The sequence below is a fragment of the Nerophis lumbriciformis genome, linkage group LG22, assembly GCF_033978685.3.
Source record: "Nerophis lumbriciformis linkage group LG22, RoL_Nlum_v2.1, whole genome shotgun sequence".
Taxonomy (NCBI): Eukaryota; Metazoa; Chordata; class Actinopteri; order Syngnathiformes; family Syngnathidae; genus Nerophis; species Nerophis lumbriciformis.
In genome coordinates, this window is record NC_084569.2 from 37488083 (window position 1) to 37515138 (window position 27056).

The following is a 27056-nucleotide window of genomic DNA, read 5'->3' on the forward strand; positions in this document are numbered from 1 at the left end:
TTGGAATGTTTATGAATAAATAGATTGTCATGTCTGTGTAATCATGTTTTGTTTTGTTTAGTTATTGGACTCTTTAGTTTCTGGCTTTTCACTCCCTTGTCTTGTTTCCATGGTTACCCATTAGTTTCACCTGTTCCACGTTTGGACTCATTATGCACTCTTGTTTGTCACCATAGCAACCCATTAGTTTTCACCTGTCACGTCACGCACCTGTTTCACGTTTTGAGTCACGCACCCGTTTTCATTAATCATGTCTGTAGTATTTAAGTTCATTGTTTTCAGTTTGTCTTTCTGGCGACATCCCGCATTTATGCTTCTGCACACTCTCCACACACCCTTAAGACCCTTGCTGCTCTTTTTTCATGCCGGTTTCTCGTCCAAGTAAGTTTTCTTTATTCATGCCATAGTTTGCAAGTTTTGTTTAATTGTTCATAGTTTCTGCCTTTGTGCAAGTTTTGTGTTTATAGTCAAGTTTTGTACTTCCGCCCCTGTGCGCGCCTTTTGTTTGATCCTTTTCTTTTGTAGTTATAGTGTTTAAATAAATCATGTACTCCCCTTCACGCCACGTATGGTCCAAATCTTTTGCACCTCGGGAGAACAAACCACGCCACAGTCCCAGTCGTGACATAGATACACATATACCTATATATATGTGTGTGTGTGTGTGTGTGTGTGTGTGTGTGTGTGTGTATATATATATATATATATATATATATATACACATGTGTATATATGTGTGTGTGTGTGTGTATATATATATATATATATATATATATATATTTATATTTATACCAGTGTGTGTGTGTGTATGTATGTATGTATATATATATATATATATATATATATATATATATATATATATATATATATATACATATATATATATATATATACATATACATATAGTTGTGCTCATAAGTTTACATAAGAATGTGATTGATAACACAAAAGCCTTTCTTCCACTCATGGTTAATGGTTGAGTGAAGCTATTTATTGGCAAACAACAGTGTTTACTCTTTTTGAATCTAAATGACAAAAGAAAGTGACCCTGATCAAAAGTTTACATACCCCAGTGACTTTGACCTGATAACATGCACAAAAGTTGACACAAACAGGTTTGAATGGGTAATCGTGATTCCTATCCTCACCTGTGACCTGTTTCTTTGTAATTACTGTGTGTGTGTGTTAAAAGTCAGTGAGTTTCTGGGCTTCTCACAGACCATTGCATCTTTCATCCAGTGCTGCACAGACGTTTCTGAATTCTGAGTCATGGAGAAAGCAAAAAAGTTGTCAAAGGGTGTGCGAGAAAATGTAATTGAACTGCATAAAACAGGAAAGGGGTATAAAAAATGTATCCAAGGAATTGAGAATGCCAATCAGCAGTGTTCAAACGCTGATTAAAAGTGGAAAATATGGGATTCTGTTAAAACCAAACCACAATCAGGTCGACCAGAAAATATTTCAGCAACAACTGCCAAGAAAATTGTTTGAGATGCAAAGAAACATCCACAACTACTTTCAGCTGAAATACAGGACTCTCTGTTCCAAGATGCACAATAAGGAGGCACTTGAAAAGAAATGGGCTGCATGGTCGTGTCGCCAAAAGAAAGCTATTTCTTCGCAAATTTCACAAAGTATCTCGCTTGCATTACGCAAAAAAGCACAGAGATGAGACCAAAATTGAACCTTTGGCCACAACCATAAACACTACATTTGGAGAGGAGTCAACAAGGCCTATGATGAAAGGAACACAATTCCTACTGTGAAACACGGAGGTGGATCACTGATGTTTTGGGGATCTGTGAGCTATAGAGGTCAAAATTGATAGCAAGATGAAAGCAGCATGTTATCTGAAAATACTGGAGGAAAATATCCACTCATCAGACCGGAAGCTGTGCATGGGACGTTTTTGGACATTCCAACATGAACAAAGTGATGCATACCTGCCAACTACTCCGGTTTTCCCGTAATTAGTACGGTTTTCATCAACCTATTCCGGGTTACGGTTGCAGTGATAAAAAATAAGTTTTTTCATTAATTAAAATTTTTTTTTTTTTAAAGTTTTATTCACGAAATCGCGTAACAACAATGACAATTGACACTGCTTCCCGTAACTTCCTATCGACCCATTCCGAATGCCATGCGCGAGGCTATTTATAGCACCAGTTGCCATTGTTTCCAAACGAGCGAACGATCATGGAATCAGCCGGAGAAAAATCGCAAACGAGTCTTAAACCGAAAAGAAAACTGCAGTCATTCCGTGAAGAATATTCAAAAGCCTATCCGGGAATAATTATCCGTTCCAAAAAGGGTGAAAACTACGCGAATTGCACCTTGTGCAGACAAGATTTTTCGATCGGACACGGAGGAATTAGCGATGTAAAAGACCACGTTGGGACAAAAAAACACAAGTCTAATGCCGTTGCTAGCGATACAAGTGGAAAACTTTCAACGTTCTTTGGATGTGATAAATGCCGAAGTTTTATTTACGGAGGCAATAATTGAGCATGGACTTCCAATCGCACTGGCTGATCACATGGGACAGTTATTTCGGAAAATGTTTCCCGACTCGAAAATCGCCAAAAAATATGGATGTGGTCGAACCAAAACATCAAACATTATTCAGTGTCTTGGAACAGAATCCTCAAAAAGTATCGCCGATATCATGAAGACGGAACCATTTAGCATGTCGACTGACGGCAGCACCGATTATGACGATGTAAAACTGTACCCCATTTGTGTTCGATATTTCGATGACGACATTGGAAAAGTATTGTCAGTACTTCTGTCTTTGAGGGAATGCAATACGGCTTCCACAGTGTCTGATGGCTTAAATTAATTTTCATTAATTTTTCATATTTTGAATTCTTTTGAAAGGCTTACAAAAAAACTACATTTGAATTGTAATTCCATGCTATTGACAGGACTATTAATTTTAATGAAGTTAGCTTACCATCTTTACAGTATGATAATTGTGATAGAAATGTGAATTTTAGGCACAGAATATTTTTTACAATTGAACAAGGCAGTAGATTATACAAGTTTGGACAGAAAGTTAATAATGACACCAATTTTTTTTTAATGGAATTGTTTAGTACTGTTTTACCATTTGTTTACTGTAAAAAGTGTTTATACTGTTTATACTTTCAATTAACAAATTGAAGTATTGTGAAAGGTTGACAGGATAACTGGCATTAACTGTCAAAATAATTTCAAACTATTGAAGTTAGCTTACAGAATAAACATGTCAATCAACCCATATGATTTTTGCTGTAATATTTTTGTTTTGAAAAGTCACTGTGACTGATAGAAAAGTGATGGTTTTAGCAACATTTTAACCTGTCTGAATGCTAATAATCATTTTGCGTCGGGGGGCATGAACCCCCCACCAGGACTTTGTCCTGGACCTACCGGGGCCTGTGGCCCCTGGACCCTGGCTACTAGGTTTTTCTGATTTCAAAAGTTGGCAGGTATGGTGATGGTTCTGGAGTGGCCATCTCAATCTCCTGGCCTCAATATCATTGAACCATTCTGGGGGAAATCTCAAATGTACAGTTCATGCAAGACAGTCCAAGAACTTACAGGAACTAAAGGCGTTTTGCCAAGAAGAATGAGAAAGAACCAACAACTAATACTTAAAGCTGTCATTGATGTTAAAGGGGACAATATTAAGACAGTATTAAGAACTGGGGTATGTAAACTTTTGATTAGGATAATTTGGGTACTTTCTTTTGTCATTTAGATTTAAAAAGAGTACACACTGTTGTTTGCCAATAAATAGCTTCACCCAACCATTAATCATGAGTGGAAAAAGGGCTTTTGTGTTATCATTCATATTCTCTGAAGAATGACCAAGAAATCATATGTTCTCCCATAAATCAGCCCATGCAATTGTGGATATCAGAATCAGAATCAGAATAGTTTTTTATTGCCATTGTTTGAGAACGGGTTCACAAACTAGGTATTTCTCTTGGTGCAATCGTTCAACATAAAGCACATATAACCAGTGTTGGGACTGTAACGCCGTTAGTTTCGGCGGTAACTAGTAATCTAACGCGTTATTTTTTGTATTCAGTAACTCAGTTACCGTTACTACATGATGCGTTACTGCGTTATTTTACGTTATTTTTCATGTAGTATCGGATAGAAACAGAAGATCCGAGTGTGTTTTATTGCAGCGGTGGAAAAGAAAAGGCGTGCTTTTTGTGGGTGGGGGTGGGGGGGGACTCCCATACCGCAGTTGAGGAGCGCAAGGGAGACGTTCCTCCAGGGCCTATATGTACGTCTTCGGGGCTAACAACCTTCACTTTACCCGGCAGTGGGTCTTTACAGCTGAGGGTGAATGACAAGATGGGCGGTTTGTTGCAACTTTGTGACTTTATTGGACGCAGCCATCCACCAAGCTAGAGCACCTGCACGCACTCACTCACTGTCGCCGCTCACTCACCTCTCTCGCCCACTCACTCACTGACGTCACTCACCTCACATGCTGTCATATCTTAAAGGGCCACACACACACACACACACACACACACACACACACACACACACACACACACACACACACACACACACACACACGCACACGCGACTCTCATAACAACTAACAAGACATCATGGCGATGCCAGAAGTCGAGTTTTTTTTAACATGGAGACATTCTCAATACTTTTCTTTTGTCGAGCACAAAGAAAATAACATTTTATTTAAATGTAAGTTGTGTCTTGGATCAAAGATCCTATCTAGGGCTGCAGCTAACGATTATTTTTCTATCGATTAATCTATAGATTATTTTTTCGATTAATCGGTTAATCTATAGATTATTTTATCGATTAATCTATAGATTATTTTTCCTTTTACCGATTTTTTTTTTAATTTAAAATGAAGAGGAAAAAATAAATGTAGGCCAGTTTTTTCAAAAGGCATGGCTTTTATTTACAAAAAAAAAAGTATGGCCACTCAGTCAACATTGACAACAACATGACAAAATATTCTGTAACAATGTAAACATTTAAAACTTTTAACATTTAACAAAATTAAAAGTAGCTTATTTGCTTTTTAATGTGCAAATATAAAAGTAAACATCCAGTGCAAATCTTAATATTCTGGAATAGTGTAAGCATTTCAAAAGTAAAAGTATTGCTTATTTTGCTTTAAAATGTGCAAAAATAAAGATAAACATCCAATACAAAAAAGTGCAAAACGGAAATATTCTGTAACAAGTGTAAACATTTCAACAAAAGTAAAAGTATTGCTTATTTGCTAAAATGTGCAAAAATAAAGCTAAACATCCAATACAAAAAAGTGTACAGTGTAAACATTTCAACAAAAGTAAAAGTATTGCTTATTTTGCTTAATAACACAACAATGATAGTATGATTAAAGTGAAAGTTAATTGTTGGTTTGTACATAGTATATGTAACTGTTAATGTTGTAAAAGGTATTTGCACAACTAATTAACGTTAGCGTTTGTGACACGTCTTGTGCCGTGGGGTTCTTTCAGGACCGACAGACTGAACGCCAGACGGCTTTGCCAGGTTTACAATCTTTTAATTTTACACAAAGTCTTTTCTCTTCCAACTGCGCGGATCGCGCACCTGGGCACGATTGCGGCGTCGCTCCCGGCGCGCCCCGCCTCGCCGCTCGCTCGCTGCCGCCGCCTCTCCACAGCATTAAAGAGGAGCGCGTCTTTGTAAACACTGAACAGGCACGCCAAACGCGCCTCTCAGAGCGAAACGGTGCTTTAGTTTATGAATTTACAACGCAGATACAAATGACACATTCATGTTTTTGTGTAATAATGACAACGTATACGCACGCGGACGATTGACTTGTTGATGGTGATGGCAAGAACGCTGTCGGGGGTTTTCTTTTCAAATGTTCGTTCATAGCCGTTGTGCTGCTATGATAGGCCATTTCCGCTCGACACAGTGTGCATACAACAACATTATTAGGCCGTTTATTGAAATACTCCCACACTTTTGACGACTTTTGGCGTGCTTTTTTCCCCTCGCTCGCATCGTCTGCTTTGCGCTCCGCCATGACAGTAAAGTAGTGTGACGTAAATATGCGACGCGCCGACGCACAAAAACGACGTCGACGTATTTACGTAACCGCAGCCTTAATCCTATCTACTTAAAGTTAAAGTTAAAGTGCGATTATGTTGCAGCTATTTAAAATAGTTTTGTCAATTTGTTCTGGCCTGAAATAAATCGGCCCTTTGAAACATATCTTTGTCTTTGTGTGTTGTATGTAGACCACATTGCTTAGCAGAGTTCAGTGATGCAAATGCATGTCAAGTTGATCAACACATTGTATTATTCTCCAGTGCAATAACAGTACTGAAATGAAGGCTAAAAGGGCATTAATAGGAGCCTTAAAAAAAGGGGAAAAAAAGAAGTAACTAAATAGTTACTTTTCACAGTAACGCATTACTTTTTGGTGTAAGTAACTGAGTTGGTAACTGAGTTACTTTTGAAATAAAGTAACTAGTAACTGTAACTAGTTACTGGTTTTCAGTAACTAACCCAACACTGCATATAACACATTTTTGGTAATAAAAAGAGCTGTAACTGAGCTATCAGTTACAGCTTTACAATAAATCATTCAAGATTTATTGTCAAATGCATTGTTCTCTATTGCTGTTGGAAGATGTTTGACATTGGGGAACATTTGACGGTGCCAGATGAGTTCTCGGAAAAGGAACGACGGTCTGGTCTGGTATGGAGGCAGTTGGTTGCTGGAGCAGTGGCTGGGGCGGTGTCCCGGACAGGAACTGCTCCTTTAGATCGCCTAAAAGTCTTCCTTCAGGTAAGTCATTTCCATTTCACTTGAAATTATAGGTTTTATTAAGCCTTGAAAATATACACACCTCCATTTTCATACGCATTAGTTTTTTCGTATACCATCACATATTGTTTCGATTTTCATATGATACGGTCTTTGTCCTATTGGAACAGAGTCCTAATGGAAACCAAGGTATCACTGTTGCAGTTGTTCTAATACAAACCCCGTTTCCATATGAGTTGGGAAATTGTGTTAGATGTAAATATAAACAGAATAAAGTTAAAGTTAAAGTTAAAGTACCAATGATTGTCACACACACACTAGGTGTGGCGAAATTATTCTCTGCATTTAACCCATCACCCTTGATCACCCCCTGGGAGGTGAGGGGAGCAGTGGGCAGCAGCGGTGGCCGCGCCCGGGAATCATTTTTGGTGATTTAACCCCCAATTCCAACCCTTGATACTGAGTGCCAAGCAGGGAGGTAATGGGTCCCATTTTTATAGTCTTTGGTATGACTCGGCCGGGGTTTGAACCCACAACCTACCGATCTCAGGGCGGACACTCTAACCACTAGGCCACTGAGTACAATACAGTACAATACAATGATTTGCAAATCCTTTTCAACCCATATCCAATTGAATGCACTACAAAGACAAGATATTTGGTGTTCAAACTCATAAAAATTTAGTTTTTTTGCAAATAATAATTAACTTAGAATTTCATGGCTGCAACACGTGCCAAAGTAGTTGGGAAAGGGCATGTTCACCACTGTGTTACATCACCTTTTCGTTTAACAACACTCAATAAACGATTGGGAACTGAGGAAACTAATTGTTGAAGCTTTGAAAGTGGAATTCTTTCCCATTCTTGTTTTATGTAGAGCTTCAGTCGTTCAACAGTCCGGGGTCTTTGCTATCGTATTTTACGCTTCATAATGCGCCACACATTTTCGATGGGAGACAGGTCTGGACTGCAGGCGGGCCAGGAAAGTACTCGAACTCTTTTTTTTTTTCTACGAAGCCACGCTGTTGTAACACGTGCTGAATGTGGCTTGGCATTGTCTTGCTGAAATAAGCAGGGGCGTCCATGAAAAAGACGGCGCTAAGATGGCAGCATATGTTGTTCCAAAACCTGTATGTACCTTTCAGCATTAATGGTGCCTTCACAGATGTGTAAGTTACCCATGCCTTGGGCACTAATGCACCCCCATACCATCACAGATGCTGGCTTTTGAACTTTGCGTCGATAACAGTCTGGATGGTTCGCTTCCCCTTTGGTCCGGATGACACGATGTCGAATATTTCCAAAAACAATTTGAAATGTGGACTCGTCAGACCACAGAACACTTTTCCACTTTGCATGAGTCCATCTTAGATGATCTCGGGCCCAGAGAAGCCGGCGGCGTTTCTGGATGTTGTTGATAAATGGCTTTGGCTTTGCATAGTAGAGCTTTAACTTGCACTTACAGATGTAGCGACCAACTGTATTTCGTGACAGTGGTTTTCTGAAGTGTTCCTGAGCCCATGTGGTGATATCCTTTAGAGATTGATGTCGGTTTTTGATACAGTGCCGTCTGAGGGATCGAAGGTCACGGTCATTCAATGTTGGTTTCCGGCCATGCCGCTTACGTGGAGTGATTTCTCCAGATTCTCTGAACCTTTTCATGATATTATGGACCGTAGATGGTGAAATCCCTAAATTTCTTGCAATTGCACTTTGAGAAACGTTGTTCTTAAACTGTTTGACTATTTGCTCACAAAGTTGTGGACAAAGGGGTGTACCTCGCCCCATCCTTTCTTGTGAAAGACTGAGCATTTTTTGGGAAGCTGTTTTTATACCCAATCATGGCACCCACCTGTTCCCAATTAGCCCGCACACCTGTGGGATGTTCCAAATAAGTGTTTGATGAGCATTCCTCAACTTTATCAGTATTTATTGCCACCTTTCCAACTTCTTTGTCACCTGTTGCTGGCATCAAATTCTAAAGTTAATGATTATTTGCCAAAAAAAAATTGTTTTTTTATCAGTTTGAACATCAAATATGTTGTCTTTGTAGCATATTCAACTGAATATGGGTTGAAAATGATTTGCAAATCATTGTATTCCGTTTATATTTACATCTAACACAATTTCCCAACTCATATGGAAACGGGGTTTGTAAAATGTCTAAAATAGCCACAAGTAATGTTTATGTTACCAGGATACATTGGTTTTATATGTATTTGTCCACCATCTTGATTGTGTGTACGTCAGAATTGTATTTGTACAATTTACTCAATTTTACCTTTACCTCCTGTGTTTGATTATTATTTAATCATTACCCAGTTTTTTACTTTCATAAGTTATGAATTAAAGGTGTTAGTGATGAGTTTTGTTCACAAGTGGAAATGGAGCATTTTCCAGAGGGTCAGTGCAGTGTTAATGAGGGAGTCTGTGCTCAAATTTAGCACCGTGTATCGTCAGACAGTTGACCTGGTTTGTGTTTTTGTGTCAAGGTACATGGTTCTGCGTCTGGAGGGGCAAATGTGTGGTCTGGACTGAGAGGGATGATCCGAGAAGGTGGCGTCTTCTCACTCTGGAGGGGAAATGGCATCAATGTTCTCAAGATTGCTCCAGAATCTGCGATTAAATTTATGGCCTATGAACAGGTCAGTCTCAGGTCAGGGGCGTCTCAATTAGGGATGTCCCGATCCAGGTTTTTGCACTTCCGATCCGATACCGATATTGTTTTTGCATTTCCGATCCGATACCGATACTGACCGATACCGATACTGACCGATACTGGCCTATCCGAGCATGTATTAAAGTTTAAAGTTATTTAGCCTACTTAGTTGTCAGAATCATGTTGAAAAGGGTTTTAGTACTCTTGATCACAACTAGCCAGCTGAATTAGGGGAGTTTGAATAATACACAATGGTTGGTAACAAGAAACTGACCTGTTTATTCAAGGATAAACACAAAATAGACAAAATTATACATGACAAACAGAAATGGCATCATTGAACTAGGGCTGGGCGATATGGCCTTTTTTTAATATTGCGATATTTTAAGGCCATATTGCGATACACGATATATATCTCGATATTTTGCCTTAGCCTTGAATGAACACTTGATGCATATAATCACAGCAGTATGATGATTCTATGTGTTTTGATTGATTGATTGATTGAGACTTTTATTAGTAGGTTGCACAGTGAAGTACATATTCCGTACAATTGACCACTAAATGGTAACACCCCAATAAGTTTTTCAACTTGTTTAAGTCGGGATCCACATCATGATACAGATATACTATCAGATATATACTATCATCATAATACAGTCATCACACAAGATAATCACATTGAATTATTTACATTATTTATAATCCAGGGTGTGGAGGGGGGCGCCTGATGTAAGTGTCAAAAAGACAGCCAAAAGAGTTTGATATGAGAATAAATCTAAAGTTAAAATATAGGGTAGAAATGCACCCATTTGCAGGAAATGTAGTCTTGATTTTCAAAATTTTCTTTCAAGGCTTGCATGTCTACATTAAAACATTCTTCTTCATACTACATTAATATATGCTACTTTTAAACTTTCATGCAGAGAAGGAAATCACAACTAAAAAAATCACAAATTTTTTCATACGGTGTTGATGTGGAAATTTTTGCCTGCCTCGGCATTTTGATGGTGTGGGCGTGTGGCACCGAATGGAGATAAGCGTCTCGAAAGACGTTACAATATTTGAACAATGATGACGAAAACTGTTGTCTCTGTCGTGTCCGTGTGTCGAAAATTGTTATGCGCTTACTTTTTTATTTGGTTTTGTGCGTGGCATAGATTTGCCGTGCGCAGAGGACGCTTGAGCAGGCGCGCACCTTAGCGGCTGCGCTAGCATCACAGCTAACGTTAGCCATGCTGCTACCTCGCTCTCTGCTGGGAGAGGACGTATACGTATGTGACGTATGACGTGACAGTATGTGACGTATGACGTGACAGTATGTGACGTGTGTAAGAAGGTGCGCTGCTGTCTGTGAGAGGGAGACACAGGAAAGAGTGAGAAGAGCCTGTCGTGTAATGCCAGCAGCTAAAAGCAACTGCGTGAGAATTGTGGATGTGTTGAAGGTGTGCTGGAAAATGCGGAACGGAAATTACGGAGCAGCAGAAAAGTGGAATGTATTATTTAAATAGGTGCGTTGGAAAACACGGACCGGAGTTTTTTTTTTAAACTGGATCTGGATCGGCATTTTCCCATGCCTTGCCGATACGCAATTTTTGGCAAATATCGGCAGCCGATCCGATCCAAATATCGGATCGGGACATCCCTAGTCTCAATTAAAATAAATGTAGTAAATTCATTAAGAAATCAAAAGGAAAGTTTGTCCATTGGGGCAACACCCTTAAACAAGGAAAATACCAATTCACTGATCAATGTCTCGTTATCAACGCCACAAGCAAGCTTAAAGGGGAACTGCACTTTCTTGGGGAAATTTTCTCGATCATTTACAATCCTCTTGTAAGACAAACACACATATGTTTTCCAACTCTTAAATAAACACAAGCAAAAGTCTGCTTACAATGGAGCCCAAACACCTCCATTAAGGTTTTATGTATCTGTAAACGCTGTAAGTATATAATGTTGTAACAGGCACATTTCTAATGACATGCACCTGGGGATAGGTTGATTGGCAACACTAAATTGGCCCTAGTGTGTGAATGTGAGTGTGAATGTTGTCTGTCTATCTGTGTTGGCCCTGTGATGAGGTGGCGACTTGTCCAGGGTGTACCCCGCCTTCCGCCCGATTGTAGCTGAGATAGGCTCCAGCGCCCCCCGCGACCCCGAAGGGAATAAGCGGTAGAAAATGGATGGATGGATGGAAGGGCATCAAAACATTTGCTTTTTCCTTCAACAACATCACTAAATATTACTCACTGCAGACTTCATGAGAGCCAACAAACATAATAAAACATCACTTACTGTACAATGTTTGCTTTCACTGGGATGCTGACTGTTTGGATGTTCATATATAGAGATGTCCGATAATGGCTTTTTTGCCGATGTCCGATATTCCGATATTGTCCAACTCTTAATTACCGATTCCGATATCAACCGATATCGATATATACAGTGGTGGAATTAACACATTATTATGCCTAATTTTGTTGTGATGCCCTGCTGGATGCATTAAACAATGTAACAAGGTTTTCCAAAATAAATCAACTCAAGTTATGGAAAAAAATGCCAACATGGCACTGCCATATTTATTATTGAAGTCACAAAGTGCATTATTTTTTTTAACATGCCTCAAAACAGCAGCTTGGAATTTGGGACATGCTCTCCCTGAGAGAGCATGAGGAGGTTGAGGTGGGGAGGGTTAGGAGGGGGCGGGGTTGAGGTGGTGTGGGGGGGGGAGGTCCCGGAAGAGTTAGTGCTGCAAGGGGTTCTGGGTATTTGTTCTGTTGTGTTTATGTTGTGGCCTAGTGGTTAGAGTGTCCGTCCTGAGATCGGTAGGTTGTGAGTTCAAACCCCGGCCGAGTCATACCAAAGACTATAAAAATGGGACCCATTACCTCCCTGCTTGGCACTCAGCATCAAGGGTTGGAATTGGGGCTTAAATCACCAAAATGATTCCCGGGCGCGGCCACCGCTGCTGCCCACTGCTCCCCTCACCTCCCAGAGGGTGATCAAGGGTGATGGGTCAAATGCAGAGAATAATTTCGCCACACCTAGTGTGTGTGTGACAATCATTGGTACTTTAACTTTAACTTTAACTTTATGTTGTGTTACGCTGCGAATGTTCTCCCGAAATGTGTTTGTCATTCTTGTTTGGTGTGGGTTCACAGTGTGGCGCATATATGTAACAGTATTAAAGTTGTTTATACGGCCACCCTCAGTGTGACCTGTATGGCTGTTGACCAAGTATGCGTTGCATTCACTTGTGTGTGAAAAGCCGTAGATATTATGTGACTGGGCCGGCACGCAAAGGCAGTGCCTTTAAGGATTATTGGCGCTCTTTACTTCTCCCTACGTCCGTGTACACAGCGGCGTTTTAAAAAGTCGTAAATGTTACTTTTTGAAACCGTTACCGAAAACTTTGAAACCGATAATTTCCGATATTACATTTTAAAGCATTTATCGGCCGATAATATCTCTATTCATATATTTCCGTTTAGATGAAGAATGAGTCATAATCCTTGCGAAGAAAAAATGGGGGTGGAACGAAGCGTCCTTTTGTTTCGTTCTCGCCATTTCCAGGTCTAAATACTACTCAGTGGCCTAGTGGTTAGAGTGTCCGCCCTGAGATCGGTAGGTTGTGAGTTCAAACCCCGGCCGAGTCATACCAAAGACTATAAAAATGGGAGCCATTACCTCCCTGCTTGGCACTCAGCATCAAGGGTTGGAATTTGTGGGTTAAATCACCAAAAATTATTCCCGGGCGCGGACACCGCTGCTGCTCATTGCTCCCCTCACCTCCCAGAGGGTGAAAAAGGGGATGGGTCAAATGCAGAGGACAAATTTCACCACACCTAGTGTGTGTGTGACGATCATTGGTACTTTAACTTTAACTAACTTAAATTGGCTGTCAAAGTTGACCAACTTCTCAGATTATGTCCTCATCCATCCAGCATTTATGATCTACAATAAACTTTCACATGCTCCGAGGCGAGGAAGCAGCTCACCACCCGATGATGTGCACAAGCTAGTTAGCGCTCTGTGATCACGGCGCCGCTAAAAATAGTTTGTCTGTGTTAGCACTTAAAATTAGAGTATCACTAATGCTTGGTTAATATTCAGGTCACGAAATGTCACTGGAGTATTGTTGGCGGTTTTTGGATGGTTATTAAGAGGAATTCATGGGCAGAATAGAGGACCACCTATTGACTCCATTGTAAGCAGACTTCTATTTACGTTTGTGTATGAGTTGGAATGCATTAAAAAAAAAAAGTGTTCTTGTTTTTTCATAAAGATTGTGACTTATAGGCGTTAGTAACGCCGTTACTTTCGGCGGTAACTAGTAATCTAACGCGTTATTTTTTATATTCAGTAACTCTGTTACCGTTACTACATGATGCATTACTGCGTTATTTTACGTTATTTTTCATGTAGTATCGGCTAGAAACTGAGAAGATCTGAGTGTGTTTTATTGGAGCGCTGCGGAAGAGGCGACAAGGAAAAGGCGCGCCGTGCGCTGTGTGTTTGTATGTGTGTGTGTGTGGGAGGGGGCGTGTCTGTGTTTACTAACAAGACATGGCGAAGCACGAAGACGAGTTTCTTAACATGGAGATATTCTCACTACTTTTTTTTTGTCAACCACAAAGAAAATAACATTTTAGTCAAATGTAAGTTGTGTCTTGGATCAAAGATCCTATCCTAGCAATTAAAATCTGCTGAAACAGCTACAAAAGGAACATGCTTCGAGGAAGCTAGTAAAGAGAGACACACTTCACCTCCTAAGCAACAGCGGCTGGATTTTAACGAGGCACTGCGCACTGAAAGTACACACACTCTGTCAATTCTCTTATATACTCTTTCATTCTAGACTTCTAGAGTGTTTGATTATCACATCACTCTAAATGTATAGACTATATAGTTCACAAACATAAAGAGGGATGCTAGTGGGCCAGGCCAATCTTTACTTATCTCTAAACTAAAACTGGGGAAATGTGTAGAGTGTTCTGGGCTTCAGACATGATTTTATTTCAGAATTCCTTGAGAGAAAAAAACGCCTGGTTAGGCTTTGTGTGTGTAGTGTGTGCCTTCCTTGGTTTACAGCTGTGTTGTTATTATGCTGTTTGTTACTTATGTATGTTATGTTGCAGCTATTTCAAATAGTTTTGTCAATTTCTTCTGGCCTGAAACAAATTGGCCCTTTTGAAACATATCTTTGTCTTTGTGTGTCGTATGTAGACCACATTGCTTAGCAGAGTTCAGTATTGCAAATGCATGTCAAGTTGATCAACAGATTGTATTATTCTCCAGTGCAATAACAGTACTGAAATGAAGGCTAAAAGGGCATTAAAGAGGGCAAAAAATAAATAAATAAATATATGTATATATATATATATATATATATATATATGTATGTGTGGGGAAAAAAAATCACAAGACTATTTCATCTCTGATGAAATAGTCTTGTGATTTTTTTCCCCCACACATACATATATTGCGCTCTACTACGGTATCGAGCACTATTTTTTGGATAACCTTATTAAGACATATATATATATATATATATATATATATATATATATATATATATATATTTATATGTATGTGTGTACGGTATCGAGCACTATTTTTTGGATAACCTTATTAAGACATATATATATATATGTATATATATATATATGTATATATATATATATATATTTATATATGTATATGTATATATATATATATATATATATATATATATATACACAAGTAACTAAATAGTTACTTTTCACAGTAACGTATTACTTTTTGGTGTAAGTAACTGAGTTAGTAACTGAGTTACTTTTGAAATAAAGTAACTAGTAACTGTAACTAGTTACTGGTTTTCAGTAACTAACCCAACGCTGCTTATAGGCAACATTCCCCCCCAAAATGTGCAGTTCTCACTTAACAACATACAGAAGAATTATTAATAGCTTAATTATTACCAATAACAAAAAAGAAGAGGGAAATTTGGAAGCTTCTCTCCACGTGAAAAAAAAAGGTTGATCTATATACACCAGTTTACAAGCCACAGATATTTTCTTTACTTCCACAATTTTCTAAAATCATTCAAAAAAATGTTTGACATATTGTACAAATTTGTAAATAAAAGTGAAATGCTTACGGAGAGAGTCAATACGGATACAGAGCTAACATCTCAATATCAACAGCGCTAACGTAAAAAACGGAGGAAGCTACTAATGCAATAATTGTGTTACTCTTCCTCATTCCCTTTTCCCCTCCTTAGATCAAGTGGCTTATCCGAGGCAGTAGAGAGGGCGGCGGTTTAAGAGTACAAGAAAGGTTCATTGCTGGCTCTTTGGCGGGAGCTACTGCCCAAACCATCATCTACCCCATGGAGGTCAGCACTTTAAACTTTTCATGAACTTTTTAATACAATATTGTGAAAACTGAAGACTTGGTAAAAAATGCTCTGGTGTGTGAAATGAGGAGGGATGAACACGCTTACTGTAATTGAACACCAAATGTTCTAATCATCCTTATTACTCCAAGCAGGTAATAATGGCACAGAAACATCCAGTGTTTCAAGTAACACACGATATATATTTAAATGTATTTTTTTTAATGCTGTACATTATTATTACATTACTTCATAAAACTACTGTAGTTGTTGTCATTACATTCTATTGTATTGTTTTTGATACAATATTTTCCATCTAAAAGTATTCTTTGCTTTTTAAAAGGCATGTTACATGTTCAAATCTTAGTGTTTGAGGGCTGCATTGCCGTTACGCAATACAACCGTGACAGAATGACACCAGGACGACTGACTGGCAAAGGCAGGCTTAAATAATCAATCAATCAATCAATCAATGTTTATTTATATAGCCCTAAATCACAAGTGTCTCAAAGGGCTGCACAAGCTACAACGACATCCTCGGTATAGCCCACATAAGGGCAAGGAAAAACTCACCCCAGTGGGACGTCGATGTGAATGACTATGAGAAACCTTGGAGAGGACCGCATATGTGGGTAACCCCCCCCCCCCTAGGGAGACCGAATGCAATGGATGTCGAGTGGGTCTAACATAATATTGTGAGAGTCCAGTCCATAGTGGATCCAGCATAACAGTAAGAGTCCAGTCCACAGTGGGGTCAGCAGGAAACCATCCCGAGCGGAGACGGGTCAGCAGCGCAGAGATGTTCCCAGCCAATATACAGGCGAGCGGTCCACCCCGGGTCCCGACCCCGGACAGCCAGCACCCCATCCATGGCCACCGGATCTGTGTGTCTCCCCTTCCACAAGGGATAGGGGGGAGCAGAGGAGAAAAGAAAAGAAACGGCAGATCAACTGGTCTAAAAAAAGGGGGGCTATTCAAAGGCTAGAGTATACAAATGAGTTTTGAGATGGGACTTAAATGCTTCTACTGAGGTAGCATCTCTAACTGTTACCGGGAGGGCATTCCATAGTACTGGAGCCCGAATAGAAAACGCTCTACAGCCCCCAGACTTTTTTTGGGCTCTGGGAATCACTAATAAGCCGGAGTTCTTTGAACGCAGATTTCTTGCCGGGACATATGGTACAATACAATCGGCAAGATAGGACAGAGCTAAACCCCGTGTAGTATTTTATACGTAAGTAGTAAAACCTTAAAGTCGCATCTTAAGTGCACAGGAAGCCAGTGCAGGTGAGCCAGTATAGGCGTAATATGATCAAACTTTCTTGTTCTTGTCAAAAGTCTAGCAGCCGCATTTTGTACCAACTGTAATCTTTTAATGCTAGACATAGGGAGACCCGAAAATAATACGTTACAGTAATCGAGACGAGACGTAACGAACGCATGAATAATGATCTCTAGATTGGAAACAGGTGCGCGTCCTGAACACCAGAGGCAGGTGAAAATCATAAGTCGCCATGGTAACTAAAACAAACAAGGGTGCACAAAAACAGGAACTATTGGAATCTAAAACTAACAGATCATAACAAAAACATGATTCGGACCACCGATCATGACAAATATGTGTCTTGTCTCACATAGGGATTGGGAATGATAGGCAAAATCCCCCCTGAAAAGTGCGGTTTCTCGTTTAGTTTTATACCAGAGTGACAGACCAACTAAAAAAAAACGGAATTGAATTTTACAGGTTTTTACTAAACGAGACACCCAGAATGTACAAGCAAAAGAAAGGACTTTAAACTTACAATTTGAACTATTATCATTGTTCCATCCATCTATTCATATTCTTCCGCTTATCTGAGGTCGGGTTGCAAGGGCAACAGCCTAAGCAGGGAAGCCCAGACTTCCCTCTCCCAGCCACTTCGTCCAGCTCCTCCCGGGGGATCCCGAGGCGCTCCCAGGCCAGCCGGGAGACATACTCTTCCCAACGTGTCCTGGGTCTTCCCCGTGGCCTCCTACTGGTCGGACGTGCCCGAAACACCTCCCTTGGGAGGCGTTCGGGTGTCATCCTGACCAGATGCCCGAACCACCTCATCTGCCTCCTCTCCATGTGGAGGAGCAGCGGCTTTACTTTGAGCTCCCCACGGATGGCAGAGCTTCTCACCCTATCTCTAAGGGAGAGACCCGCCACCCGGCGGAGGAAACTCATTTGGGCCGCTTGTACCCGTCATCTTGTCCTTTCGGTCATAACCCAAAGCTCATGACCATAGGTGAGGATGGGAACGTAGATCGACCGGTAAATTGAGAGCTTTGCCTTCTGGCTCAGCTCCTTCTTCACCACAACGAATCGATACAGCGTCCGCATTACTGAAGACGCCGCACCGATTCGCCTGTCGATCTCACGATCCACTCTTCCCTCACTCGTGAACAAGACTCCGAGGTACTTGAACTCCTCCACTTGGGGCAAGATCTCCTCCCCAACCCGGAGATGGCACTCCACCCTTTTCCGGGCGAGAACCATGGACTCGGGCTTGGAGGTGCTGATTCTCATCCCAGTCGCTTCACACTCGGCTGTGAACCGATCCAGTGAGAGCTGAAGATCCTGGCCAGATGAAGCCATCAGGACCACATCATCATCATCATCATTAAAGGGGAACATTATCACCAGACCTATGTAAGCGTCAATATATACCTTGATGTTGCAGAAAAAAGACCATATATTTTTTTAACCGATTTCCGAACTCTAAATGGGTGAATTTTGGCGAATTAAACGCCTTTCTAATATTCGCTCTCGGAGCGATGACGTCACAACGTGACGCCGCATCGGGAAGCAATCCGCCATTTTCTCAAACACCGAGTCAAATCAGCTCTGTTATTTTCCGTTTTTTCGACTGTTTTCCGTACCTTGGAGACATCATGCCTCGTCGGTGTGTTGTCGGAGGGTGTAACAACACGAACAGGGACGGATTCAAGTTGCACCAGTGGCCCAAAGATGCCAAAGTGGCAAGAAATTGGACGTTTGTTTCGCACACTTTACCGACGAAAGTTATGCTTCGACAGAGATGGCAAGAATGTGTGGATATCCTGCGACACTCAAAGCAGATGCATTTCCAACGATAAAGTCAAAGAAATCTGCCGCCAGACCCCCATTGAATCTGTCGGAGTGTGTGAGCAATTCAGGGACAAAGGACCTCGGTAGCACGGCAAACAATGGCGGCAGTTTGTTCCCGCAGACGAGCAAGCTAAACCCCCTGGATGTCTTGGCTCACACCGTCCCTTATGCCACCGAAGATGATCAAGAGAAGAATATCGACCCTAGCTTCCCTGGCCTGCTGACATCAACTCCAAAACTGGACGGATCAGCTTTCAGGAAAAGAGCGCGGATGAGGGTATGTCTACAGAATATATTAATTGATGAAAATTGGGCTGTCTGCACTCTCAAAGTGCATGTTGTTGCCAAATGTATTTCATATGCTGTAAACCTAATTCATAGTTGTTAGTTTCCTTTAATGCCAAACAAACACATACCAATCGTTGGTTAGAAGGCGATCGCCAAATTCGTCCTCGCTTTCTCCCGTGTCGCTGGCTGTTGTGTCGTTTTCGTCGGTTTCGCTTGCATACGGTTCAAACCGATATGGCTCAATAGCTTCAGTTTCTTCTTCAATTTCGTTTTCGCTACCTGCCTCCACACTACAACCATCCGTTTCAATACATGCGTAATCTGTTGAATCGCTTAAGCCGCTGAAATCCGAGTTTGAATCCGAGCTAATGTCGCTATAGCTTGCTGTTCTTTCCGCCATGTTTATTCGTGTTGGCTTCACTATGTGACGTCACAGGAAAATGGACGAGTGTATATAACGATGGTTAAAATCAGGCACTTTGAAGCTTTTTGTAGGGATATTGCGTGATGGGTAAAATTTTGAAAAAAACTTCGAAAAATATAATAAGCCACTGGGAACTGATTTTTAATGGTTTTAACCCTTCTGAAATTGTGATAATGTTCCCCTTTAAGCAGTGTTGTGTGTCGCAAATGGAACAGCTCTGATTGGGAGCCGGTTCCCCGCTTTGTATCTTTTTTGATTGGTTGACTACATGACATGTGATGTGTTGTCTAGATGCTCATAAATCTTTAACATAGATATGTTAATTTTTTTCGAAATGCCTGTCTTAAAGTGGGAGTTGTGAACATAACAGATGATCTATGCTGGGGCATTAACACTGCTTCTACAGTCGAAAAGGCCCAACAACGTCCTTTTTTTTTTGAGGAAACTAAAATGCGCAAACATTCCGCAGAAATCAATGGTAAACTTTTACAAGTGTGCCATCAGCAGTGTCCTCACTTACGGATTTTTAGTGTGGTTTGCTAGCTGCACTAAAGCGAACCAACAGGCCCTCCAGCGAGTGGTTAAAGCAGTGGGGAAAATTACAAGGACGATACTCCCAGAGATGAGTGCCATGTACACAACTCGCTGCCTAAAGCGAGTACACAACATCCTGAAGGACAGATACCACCCAGCACATGGCCTCTTCAACCTGCTACCCTCTGGAAGGAGGTATAGAATGTCTCACAGTCTGTATCCCCAGGCTGTGAGACTGCTAAATGAACAGCCTGCCCTTTTGCTGCCCCGGACCATCTTATTACCTCACTCTTCACCAACTCAATAATTGTGCTCTGGACATTGCGTTGCTGCAACATCAACGTAACACCCATCAGACATCTGACTGTTCCCACCCCCACGCCCCTCTATTCGCCATCTTCTTGACAATACTAAACTGTAAACTATGGTCAACCTGCACTTCAGTGCAGTTTCTATGCCACTAGACCAGGGGTCGGCAACCCGCGGCTCCGGAGCCGCATGCGGCTCTTTGATCACTCTGATGCGGCTCAGCTGCATACTTGCCGGCCCCCCCAATTTTCCCGGGAGACTTCCGGATTTCAGTGCCTCTTGCAGAAAACTATCGGGATTAATATTCTCCGATTTTCACCCTTACATTAATAATAAGGGCGTGCCATGATGGTACAGCATTTTACGCCCTCTACAATTTGTATAAACAGTGTGCCAGCCAAACCTCTTGTTATTTGCATCTTCTGCTTGCACACGTAAGTGACAGCAAAGCATACTTGGTTAACAGCCACATGGCCATATAAAACAACTTTAACACTCTTACTAGTAATGCGCCACACTTTGAACCAAAACCAAACAAGAATGACAAACACATTTCGGGAGAACATCTGCACCGTAACACAACATAAACACAACAGAACAAATACCCAGAATCCCATGCAGCCCTGACTCTTCCGGGCTACATTATACACCCCTGCTACCACCAAACACCGCCCCCACCCCAACCCTGCTCCCTCACACATCAACCCCCCTCCCCTCTGTGCTTTGGTTAAGGTGGGCGGGTTTTGGTGGTGGGGGGGGGTATAATGTAGCCCGGAAGAGTCAGGGCTGCACGGGATTCTGGGTATTTGTTCTGTTTTTTTTATGTTGTGTTACGGTGCAGATGTTCTCCAGAAATGTGTTTGTCATTCTTGTTTGGTGTGGGTTCACAGTGTGTCGCATATTTAGTAAGAGTGTTAAAGTTTTTTATACCGCCACCGTCAGTGTAACCTGTGTGGTTGTTGAACAAGTATGCCTTGCTGTCACTTACTTGAGCAAGCAGAAGCCTCATACTATTGTGGTTGAACTGGCAATCCGGTTGTAGTGGGCGCTATATGCTGTACCATCACGGCACGTTCAAGAGAATAGTTTCCCTGAAACTTGGCCGGGTTGACAATTATGACGCTGTCAATCGGCATTCATATAAAACCTGCGGGCCGCACTAACATTCAAATTTCATATTAAGGCGTGGGCCGCGTGTCTGAGACCCTTGGTTTATACATAGCACAAAGCAAAAAAAATTTTTTTATATGCATTGTTATTTCATTTTAAATTTCAAAAGATTTTTGTGGCTCCCATTGTTTTCTTTAATTTGTGAAACTGGTCAAAATGGCTCTTTGACTGGTAAAGGTTGCCGACCCCTGCACTAGACAAAGCTCAAACAAAATCTTGTTGACATGTATGACTTAAGTGTTATTATGACAATGACAATAAAGGAATTGATTGATTGATTGATTGTTTAGTTCTCGTGTTAACATCAAATGAGGCCGATAAACAGCATGCCACATTCATACATGAATAGCAGAAAACACCGCGGTGTGGTGTGTTCAAGGTGACGGATTGTTAAGAGTTAACTGTAAATTTGCCCACGACCAGCGGAACACATTACTCTCATTACCCCAAATTCCCGACTTAAATACATGTCAAGTAGAACATTACAAATATGCAAGAGGACCACCAGTGCAATGGATCTTCAATTGTTGCGACTCGTTTAAAAAAATGGTGTTTACTGCAAAACCAACCATTCCTGATGTGAAAAAGCCCCAAAATATGAACAACTTTCTGGTATTTCCTCTTTCATCATGTTGCCAATGAGTATTTTCTTTATCTGTTCATGTCTTCTGTCTCACGTGGTTTGGTAGGTGCTTAAGACTCGCCTCACATTGAGGACCACGGGGCAATATTCAGGTGTGGCTGACTGTGCCAGACGCATCCTGAAAAAAGAGGGAATCCGGGCTTTCTATAAGGGCTACCTGCCAAATACACTTGGTATTATCCCCTACGCTGGCATTGACCTGGCTGTGTACGAGGTGTGTATACCTATATATCATTAAATCAACACTATGGCTCTCACTAATGTCAATACCACTTAGTTAAAGGGGAACTGCACTTTCTTTTTAATTTTGCCTAACATACACAATCTTTAGGAAAGACAAGAAGACAATAGTTATTGTTTTTTTTTGCATTTTAATTTGTAATAAACAACTAGTTCTAGGTGGCTAGCAATGCAGCTAATGGGAGCAATCATTTCTGCCAATTTAGTGTTACCAATCAATCTATCCCCACGTGCATGTCTTTGGAGGTCCACCCATCTTATTTCTGGTTTAAACTGTTTTTCACTTGCTTTCAGACCCTAAAGAATGCCTGGCTTCAGAGGTACTGTGTGGACTCTGCCGATCCAGGTGTTTTGGTCTTACTGGGCTGTGGTACCGTTTCCAGCACCTGTGGCCAGCTGGCTTCGTATCCCCTCGCTCTAATTCGGACACGCATGCAGGCACAAGGTGAGACATGCTGTACATTCCGATTACCGTAAATTCTGGACTATAAGACGCTACTTCTTCCTACACTTTGAACCCTGAGGCGTATAAAACGGTGCGGCTAATTATTTTAGCCATAGTGTTTTGAATTCAACAAATAGTTTTAAACAGAAACTAAGAAAGTGTAATATTTTTTGTGCTCATTATTATTATTTGGACGAATTTGCTCACTGCAAGTGCTGTGGGGTGAATGTCTACAGCATTTCCTTCTGTTTAGTGCTTTTAACCGGAAGTACAAGTGCCGTTCCATCCTTCTAGTCGTCCATAGCATTTCAACTCGTATGGATTCTTCCTTCATCACTGCAAGCAAGTAAGTTTTACAATATAACTAAAACTATTCATGCCTACTGGTGGTGAGTTGGGTCAGATGGCGAGGGAAACCTCTGGACAGACTTGGCAAACCCAAGCGTGTAGTGCGGGTGAACTGGGAACGTTTGGAGGAGTCCTCTGTCCGGAAGGACTTCAACTACCACCTCCGGCTGGACTTCTCTGCCATCCCTGTGGAGGTTGGGGACATTGAACAGGAATGGGAAATGTTCAAAGCCTCTATTGCTAAAGCTGCAGTTGCGAGCTGTGGCCAGAAGGTCTTAGTAAGAAGGTAAGAAGGTAACCCTCGAACACCCAGGTGCACAGCGGTGGTCAGGGAAGCCGTCCTACTGAAGAAGGAGTCCTACCGGGGTATGTTATCCCAGGGGACTCCGGAGGCAGTTGCAAGGTATGGACAGGCCCGAAGGGCAGCGGCCGTGGCTGTGGACAAGGCTAAGCAGAGGGTGTGGGAGCAGTTCGGGGAATCCATAGAGAAGGACTATCGGGGGGCACCAAAGCAGTTCTGGAAGATCATACGGCACCTCAGGAGGGGGAAGCAGGGAACCATCTAAGCTGTGTACAGCGAGGATGGGACTCTGCTGACTTCAAGTGAGGAAGTCGTAGGGCGTTGGAAAGAGCACTTTGAGGAACTCCTGAACCCAACTACTACTCCCTGACAGGAGCAGAGCCTGAGGATGATGGGGGATCGACTTCGATCTCTCTAAGTGAAGTCACTGAGGTTGTTAGACAACTCCACAATGGCAAAACTCCGGGGGTTAACGAGATCCGTCCAGAAATGCTGAAGGCTCTGGGTGTTAAGGGGCTGTCTTGGTTGATACGCCTTTTCAACATTGCGTGGAAGTCTGGGACAGTGCCAAGGGAGTGGCAGACTGGGGTGGTGGTTTCCCTTTTCAAAAAGGGGGACCAGAGGGTGTGTGCTAATTACAGGGGTATCACACTACTCAGCCTCCCTGGGAAAGTTTACGCCAAGGTACTGGAAAGGAGGGTCCGGCCGATAGTTGAACCTCAAATTCAAGAGAAGCAATGTGGATTCCGTCCTGGTCGTGGAACAACTGACCAGCTCTTTACTCTTGCGGGAATCCTGGAGAAGGCCTGAGAGTATGCCTATCCAGTCTACATGTGCTTTGTGGATTTGGAGAAGGCGTATAACCTGGTCCCCCGGGAGATGTTGTGGGAGGTGCTGAGGGAGTACGGGGTGAGGGGAACCCTGCTGAGGGCCATCCAATCTCTGTACAACCAAAGTGAGAGTTGTGTACGGGTGCTTGGATGTAAGTCGGATCCGTTTCCAGTGGGGGTTGGTCTCCGCCAGGGCTGCGCTCTGTCACCTATCCTGTTTGTGATTTTCATGGACAGGATTTGTGACCATGGTGGAGAGGGTATACGTCTCGGTGGGCTAAAGGTTGCGTCACTGCTGTTTGCAGATGATGTGGTCCTGATGGCACCTTCGGTTCGTGACCTTCAGCTCTCACTGGATCGGTTCGCAGCCGAGTGTTCAGCGGCTGGAATGAGGATCAGCATCTCCAAATCTGAGGCCATGGTTCTCAGCAGGAAACCGATGGTTTGTACAGTCTAGGTAGAGGACGAGACTCTGTCCCAGGTGGAGGAGTTTAAGTATCTCGGGGTCTTGTTCATGAGTGAGGGAAAGATGGAGAAGGAAATCAGCCGGAGAATCGGAGCAGCTGGGGCGGTATTGCAGTCTCTCTGCCGCACTGTTGTGACGAAACAAGAGCTGAGCCAGAAGGTAAAGCTCTCGGTCTACCGAGCTATCTACATTCCTATGGTCAGGAAGTGTGGGTCATGACCGAAGGAATAAGATCGCGGATACAAGGGTGGCTGGCATCTCCCTTAGAGATAGGGTGAGAAGTTCAGTCACCCGAGACAGACTCGGAGTAGAGCCGCTGCTCCTTCGCTTGGAAAGGAACCACCTTAGGTGGTTCGGACATCTCATGCGGATGCCTCACGAGCGTCTCCCTAGGGAGGTCCTCGTTGCACGTCTCACTGGGAGGAGACCCCGCAGCAGGCCAAGGACCAGATGGGAGGATTACATCTCCTCTCTGGCCTGGGAACGCTTCGGGATTCCCCAGGAGGAAGTTGCTAATGTTGCTCTGGAGAGGGAAGTCTGGGGGTCTCTACTGGAGCTGTTGTCTCCGCGACCCGATTCCGGATATGCGGTTGAAGATGGATGGATGGATATTCATTCTTACTAAACCATCCCAAGTGTGATGTCTGTTGTTTTCATGCATATTCGTATGTGCTACTGTAATGTAATCAAACTAACATTGTTAGCATTAGTTAATATGCTAACAAGTTTACGAGTACCTGTGTTGTTGTTATTATTATTATTAACTTACACTGGCATTCTGTTTGTATTGTTCCCGTTTCATAAACTCACCAAGACGTCACCGTGGACTTATTCAATCTGTTTAGCTGATTGGAGAACTAGCTTCCGCAGCTAGATGGTCCATGGCGATAACTTCTGTTTTGTTTGATCAACCGTTTTACTGCCGTGTTACAGACACCATTTGGAAATAATGAAGGTATGTAAATAAACATTTACAAAATCTTTTTATGTATACAACTCATTTCACGACGTATTTATTTGTGGCTAATATATGGCTTAGCGGTGTGCTCTGGAGTCCGGAAAATACGGTAGTCAAATGTGAAACCTGTGTGGCTTCTTACCATCTATCCTATTTTTAGCCTGCACTGGGAGTGGCCCAAAGATGACCATGGTGGGCCAGTTAAAATATATCATATCCCATGAAGGTGTACCTGGTCTGTATCGCGGCATTACACCCAACTTTCTCAAAGTCATTCCTGCTGTCAGCATCTCCTATGTGGTTTATGAGCACATGAAGAAAGTCCTTGGCGTGGGTTGCTAAACTACAAACGCAAAACAAGGAACAAGAAAGCCCAGACTACAAGGACAAAGAAAGCACAGACTTATACACCTTGTGGGACAAAAGAGTCGAGAACCAAAGAAGGTGACTCGCCCTACAGAAACTGATGGTAAGAATGTTCGTGGAGCATGTTTTCCCTTTTTGGATACACCAGTGGCATATCACTTAGTTGGGGGTTTATTTGTACATATATTTGTAATTTAGTATTTATTTGAAATGAGCATGGTAACTAAGCAGTATACAAAAGGAATGTTGGATTTCTTAGTTCTGCATTGTGAATTTTAGTGACTCAAAGGGGCTGTTTGCAACATGCTCACAGTTCCATTTTTCAAACAAAAAATATAACTAGAACACCACCGGCAGGTTTATGTTACCATTATTGGTTTAACAAATCATAGCCTATATATTTGTTAAAATGTCTTATATTTTTCACAGTGACTAATTATATTGAATTAAAAAAACAACACATCGGCCCATACTTGCCAACCCTCCCGGATTTTCCGGGAGACTCCCGAAATTCAGCGCCTCTCCCGAAAACCTCCCGAAATTCAGGCGGACTCAGGTCCTCCACAATATAAAAAAGCGTACCTGCCCAATCACGTTAGAACTATAGAATGATGGAGGGCGAGTTCTTGGTTTCTTATGTGGGTTTCATTAACGTCCTCCCAGCGTGGCAACAACACACAACAACAGCAGTCACTTTTTTGTATACCGTAAAGCAGTTCGTCTGCCGTAAACAGCAATGTTGTGACACTCTTAAACAGGACAATACTGCCATCTAGTGCATTTGATGAAAGCACTTTTGT

At 41.9% G+C, this 27056-nt stretch overlaps 1 protein-coding gene across 1 annotated transcript in view; it reads left to right on the forward strand.

Moving 5' to 3' along the window:
• slc25a23b (solute carrier family 25 member 23b) overlaps positions 1 to 26788 on the forward strand; it is a 40000-nt gene extending 13212 nt beyond the window's left edge. Inside the window, exons 5-10 of the mRNA XM_061973821.2 lie at positions 6650 to 6808; positions 9280 to 9432; positions 15712 to 15825; positions 22349 to 22516; positions 22837 to 22987; positions 26051 to 26788. Of these exons, the coding sequence (XP_061829805.1) occupies positions 6650 to 6808; positions 9280 to 9432; positions 15712 to 15825; positions 22349 to 22516; positions 22837 to 22987; positions 26051 to 26232 (927 nt within the window). The 3' untranslated portion in view covers positions 26233 to 26788. The remainder of the gene's footprint in view (positions 1 to 6649; positions 6809 to 9279; positions 9433 to 15711; positions 15826 to 22348; positions 22517 to 22836; positions 22988 to 26050) is intronic.
• The last annotated feature ends 268 nt before the right edge of the window (positions 26789 to 27056 follow it).